This window comes from Lactuca saligna, chromosome 2 (assembly GCF_052625555.1).
Source record: "Lactuca saligna cultivar CGN05327 chromosome 2, ASM5262555v1, whole genome shotgun sequence".
Classification (NCBI taxonomy): domain Eukaryota; kingdom Viridiplantae; phylum Streptophyta; class Magnoliopsida; order Asterales; family Asteraceae; genus Lactuca; species Lactuca saligna.
Window position 1 is genome coordinate 7217681 of NC_136418.1, and position 5928 is coordinate 7223608.

Sequence of the window (5928 nt, forward strand, 5' to 3'; positions counted from 1 at the left end):
TATGATAGTTATACTTGTTGTCTGTGTGATACATGTATGTACCTGGTAGGGAGGTGAGTGTGGGCGAGGTCCCGTATCTCACCAATAGCAGAGAGTGGATGGGGTTCCATATCTCACTAGTAGCAGATTAGGGGCGAGGCCCGAATTAGAACAGGAGTGAGAGTGGGCTAGGCCCGTACCTCACTACCATTAGGAGCATGGATGGGGTTCCATGACTCCTCAGTAGCAGGACATGGGTGAGGCCCAGGAAAGGCGAGGTCTTAGGACCGAACCGGTTGCATGTGTTAGTTATGTGTTATGAAATGTTTATGTGTTGTTATTATTATTTGACGGGCGAGGCCCTGTGACAGGCGAGGCCTAAGTAAAACAGATCTGTATCCGAGCGGGGCTCGAAGCCAGGCGGGGCCTGGAGCGGCGGGGCCGTTGTAGCGGGCGAGGCCCGAAGTAGGGGGCGAGGCCCAAGATAGGGGGCGTGGCCCAGTATGTGTAGTATGTGGATATGCATGGTATGTGGTAGGGTGGGGAACTCACTAAGCTTCGTGCTTATGGTTTTCAGTTTTGGTTTCAGGTACTTCCGGTAGCGGAGGAAGGAGCTCGGGGTGATCGCATGGCACACACCATAGATTAGACAGCCTGGGAATTTTACTCTGATAAAGAACATATGTTTTGAAAACTTATACACATATTATGTTTTGGAATGATGAAGTTATTTTAAGTAATGATTTATTAAAGAAATTTTTGGTCTTAAATTTTGGGTCGTTACAGAAAATTAAACCATTAATTTGATGACATTTCGATTTATATAAATATCATAGATAAACAGTAACTTTTAAGTAATTTCCCAATGCTACTATGTCAATGACCAAGTCCCATGAAATTACCGGTTGGAATTTGAGGTATTTCCATGTTCTGTTCTTTTGTTTTTGCTCATTTCAAGCTATATTGGGTCGTAGTAATCAATCATGTGAAATGATTAACTGCTGATAATATATGGTCTGTAACATGCTCATATTTTTATCAGATGGAGATTGGAGGGTGTAGTTTGCTGTAGTTATAACGGTTAACATGGTCACCCATAATTTATGCCCACCCTTTGCTTGACTTACTCTCACTAGCCACTACGTTTTTTATGTTATGTCTGGGTGAAACACGGACGTGATTGAGTAAACAGCCACCTTTGTTCAACGCATATGAAGTGTTTGTAGAAAGATGAGAAATGAATTGATTGAGAGAGAAAATTGAGAGAAGTGTTTTTCATTGTTATTGAATAATAATACAATATATCAATATATACTGAACAGAAAAACATTGCGTACTAATTACGATTCTAACATTTAAATGACGTGTCACTTCTCTAATGGTTGACTTATTGACTTTTATTCTCCAATAGCCCCCGGCAAGCTGGTGGACATGTAAGGAGACCAAGCTTGGAAATAGCATGAAGATGATCTGCACCAGATAAGGACTTGGTTAAAACATCAGCAGGTTGATCTTTAGTGGAAATGTGGGACAAAGATATGAGACCATCTTGAAGTTTTTCACGCACAAAGTGGCAATCTACTTCTATATGTTTCGTTCTCTCGTGAAAAACAGGATTCTTTGCTATATATATTGCTGCCATGTTGTCACACTTCACTGGTATAGAAGTGATATTAGGAACTTCAAATTCAGTCAGTAAACGACTTAACCAGGCCAACTCAGAACAAACCCTTCTCATAGAGCGATATTCATCTTCTGTGAAGACAAAGAGACAGTAGCTTGTTTCTTTGATTTCCACGAAATTGGACTTCCTCCCATTGTGATAAAAAAACCACTGACAGACTTTCGAGTAATAGGGCAACCAGCCCAATCTGAATCACAGAAGGCTTCTAATCTGAAATTTGATTTGTCATTAAGAAATACACCTTGATATAAAGTTCCTTTCAAATACTTGAGAACATGAATTGCTGCATCAAAGTGCTTTTGACCAGGATTGCTGTTGAATTGACTTAAAAATTGAGTTGTAAATGATAAGTCTGGTCGAGTATGTAATAAGAAATTCAATTTCCCAACCAGTTGTCTATATGATGTAGGATCCTTGAGTTGATCAGATTTGACATATAAATCTTTGAGTTTGCTAGGCAATGGAGAATGAGTAATTTTAGCATCATGAGGTAAGTAATACTCCAATAAATCTGTGATAAATTTGTGTTGGTGAACAATCATTCCATCTTTTGTTTCAACAAATTCTAACCCCAAAAAGAAATTAATGGATCCTAAATCCTTGATTTTGAACTGATTGTCCAAAAATTGTTTTAGATCATAAATCTCTTTATCATTATTCCCTGTAACCAGAACATCATCTACATATACTGCCACAATGATTATTGAGTTATCAACTTTCTTGATAAAAAGAGAATGGTCATTTGAAGATCTTTGAAAACCTCTAATTAAGAGAGATGAAGAGAGTTTGTCATACCATTGGCGAGAAGCTTGCTTCAAACCATATAGTGACTTGTTGAGCTTGCATACAAATGAAGAATCTGTTCCATCCATTCCAGGTGGTAACTTCATGTACACCTCTTCATGTAAATCGCCATGTAAAAAGGCATTATTTACATCAAATTGATGTATTCTCCACTTCTTTTTAACAGCCAATGCTACTAAACTTCGAACTGTATTGAATTTGATTACAGGTGAAAACGTTTCATTGTAATCTATCCCCTCTTTTTGAGTAAAACCTTTAGCCACTAATCGAGCTTTATAACGCTCAATCGATCCATCTGCTTTATACTTCACTTTATATACCCATTTGCAGCTATGGGTCGTTTTCCTTTAGGAAGCTTGACAATTTCCCATGTATTGTTAGCTTTTAAGGCATCAAACTCTTTTTTCATTGCTTCTTCCCATAATGGATTGCCTTTTGCTTGATGATAGAATAATGGTTCATTGATTTTAGGAGTGATGGAAATATTGTTAACCATTGCAGAAACATGATTGGAAGCATGATAAGCAGAATTAGAACCATTGATGAACATATTGGTAATGGTGTGAGAACAATCATCAAATTGACTTGTCACATTGTAACATATATAATCCTTTAAACGAGTTGGTTGAGTGATGTTTCTGTTAGATCTTCGAATTGGAGGTGGTACTGCTTCATGATTAACAGGAAAAACAGGTGGTATTTCTTCATGATTGATATGGTCATTGTTGATAGGAGGAACATGTAGTACTTCTTCATGATCTGGTTCATTGGGAGTTTGATGCTCTTGATTTTCATTGGAGCAATTATGTTCACTTTGGACATCTTCATTGAAAGACATGGGAATATATGAATCTTGGACATTAATACCCTTTGTGAAATGAAGAGGGAATACATGTTCAATAAACTTAACATCCTGTGAAATAGAAATGATTCTTGTTTCTAAATCAAGAACTTTATAACCCTTTTGACCAAAAGGGTATCCCACGAATATGCAAACTTTTGATCTAGGCATAAATTTGTCCCTGTTGACCGATAAAGTTGAAACAAAACATAAGCAACCAAAGGATTTCATGTCATTCAAATTTACCTTTTTCTTGAATAAGACTTCATAAGGAGAACTGTGATTCAACACTCTTGAAGGGGTACGATTTATGATGTGAGCAGCAGTCAATACACATTCTCCCCAATAACATTTTCCTAGCCCGGATTGGAAAAATAATGCACGTGATACCTCCAACAGATGTTTATGCTTTCATTCAACCACCCCATTTTGTTGGGGTGTGTACGGACAGGATTTTTGATGAACTATACCAAGAGATTGAAAAAATGAAATGCCCTCATGACTAGATCCAAGTTCAAATGCATTATCAGTACGAATATTCTTTATAGTGACTTGAAATTGAGTTTGAACATACTTGATAAATGCTTGAATAGTTGTGAATGCACTAACTTTATGTTTTAATAAATGTATCCAAGTACATCTACTGTGATCATCAACAATGGTCAAAAAATACCGAAATCCATTGTGAGTTGGAGCCTTGTATGGTCTCCATATATCTATATGAACCAGATCAAATGGTTGTTTTGATACAGTCTCACTCAATGAAAAAGATAGTTTGTGTTGTCTTGCTTGATAACAAACAATACATGAATTGAACAAGTCATTCGTACATTCCTTATTTGTAAGAGATAACAATCTCAGTTTTTCAAATGGTAAATGACCTAATCTATTATGCCACAGAGTTACATCATTCTTTTTGCATGAAACTATCTGATTGACATTAATAGATGTAGGAGTCTTCAAGTACTTGTTGCCACGAATATACAGATTGTTCACTCTTTTCCCTATAATGAAGCTATCCTTTGATAAAGGGGCCTGCATTACACAAAAATCATCAGTAAAGATTATCCAAACCTTTAACTGTTTGGTGATTTTGGCAATAGATATGAGATTATGTCTGAACTCTGGAACATATAGAACATCACGGAGATTGATGGTATTGTGGATTGGAACATCTCCAATTTGAAAAACTGGTAGTGTTTGACCATTTGGCAAAGATATGGAATGAGGCTGAGGAAAATTCATTAGTGAAGAAAATAAGGTTTTGTCTGAACAAATATGATCTGTTGCCCCCGAATCAATGATCCATGAAGATTTTTCACCATTTGAACCAAGAACAACATTTAAGATGTATGATATATGATTTCCTGAAGAATCAGTATAGTTACCTGCAGTATCCATTGATCCATCAGTAATCACAGAGTTGATTTGAGTTGATCCACTGTTATTGTTCAGAAGCTGCATCAATTGCTTGTACTGCTCAGGTGATATAGATTGAGAATTATCAACAACATTATTTGCCATTGAATCCATCTTCTTTGACTTTGTGAACTTGAAATCGGCTGGAAAACCATTCAGTCTGTAACATGTTGACTTCACATGCCCTGCCCTGACTTCTTGCAGTGAGAACAGTTAAGATTCCTTTTTGATGATTGATTCACTTGCATTGCCATGGCCTCCGTAACAACATTTGGATTTGAAGAAATATCTCTCTACCTTTCTTCATGAATTAACAATGAATGAACAGTAGAAATGTTAGGTAATGGATTCATCATGAAGATCTGTCCTCTTATAGCTTTATATGAATCGTTTAATCCCATCAGTAACTGAATTAAACGTTGTTCTTCCATAAATTTGTTAAAAAGAGCAGCCGATTCACATGTACATGCAGGAACTTCTTGAATCATCTTTAATTCATCCCATATCTTTTTTATTTTTGTGAAATAGCTAGAAAAATCCTCAGATCCTTGATTAATAGAGTATAATTTCTTTTGAACTTGATAGATCAAAGTGCCATTAGATTGAGAATACCTTTCTCTTAGTTCAAACCAGATTTCCTTTGCTGTCTGGAGAAACAATACACTTTCAGCGATTTCTTTGTTTAAAGAATTCAAGATCCAAGAGATGACCATTGAATTAACTCTATTCCATGCGTGAATGAGATCTGAACTTGCAGCAGGAGGATTCATAGAACCATCGACAAAACAGAGTTTGTTCTTTGCTGAAAGAGCTAATGTCATCGATCTCTTCCAGGCTGCAAATCCTGTTCCATCGAAGAGTTTTGACACCAGAATCGTGCTTGGATTGTCTGAAGATCCAAGATAATAAGGGCTTGAAATTTCAATGTTAGATCCATTGGATCCGTTTGCTTGATTTTGAGTAGAACTTGACATGATTTGAAAAACAGAGATCAAATGAAGTGAATAAGAAACAATAAGAATGAAATCAGGAACTTCTGCTCTGACACCATGTAGAAAGATGAGAAATGAATTGATTGAGAGAGAAAATTGAGAGAAGTGTTTTTCATTGTTATTGAATAATAATACAATATATCAATATATACTGAACAGAAAAACATTGCGTACTAATTACGATTCTAACATTTAAATGACGTGTCACT

At 36.4% G+C, this 5928-nt stretch overlaps 2 protein-coding genes across 2 annotated transcripts; both read right to left on the minus strand.

Annotated features, from left to right (window-relative positions):
* Positions 1-1713: 1713 nt before the first annotated feature.
* LOC145029489 (uncharacterized) lies at positions 1714-4841 on the minus strand. Its single transcript, XM_078978007.1, has 3 exons — positions 3982-4841; positions 2788-3489; positions 1714-2647 (listed from the first exon to the last, which is right to left on the minus strand). The coding sequence occupies exons 1-3, from the start codon at positions 4839-4841 to the stop codon at positions 1714-1716; spliced, it is 2496 nt and encodes an 831-aa protein (XP_078834133.1).
* A 179-nt stretch (positions 4842-5020) lies between these two features.
* LOC145029490 (uncharacterized) lies at positions 5021-5701 on the minus strand. Its single transcript, XM_078978008.1, has one exon. It carries the CDS (start codon positions 5699-5701, stop codon positions 5021-5023), a length of 681 nt encoding a protein of 226 aa, XP_078834134.1.
* Between the last annotated feature and the right edge of the window lie 227 nt (positions 5702-5928).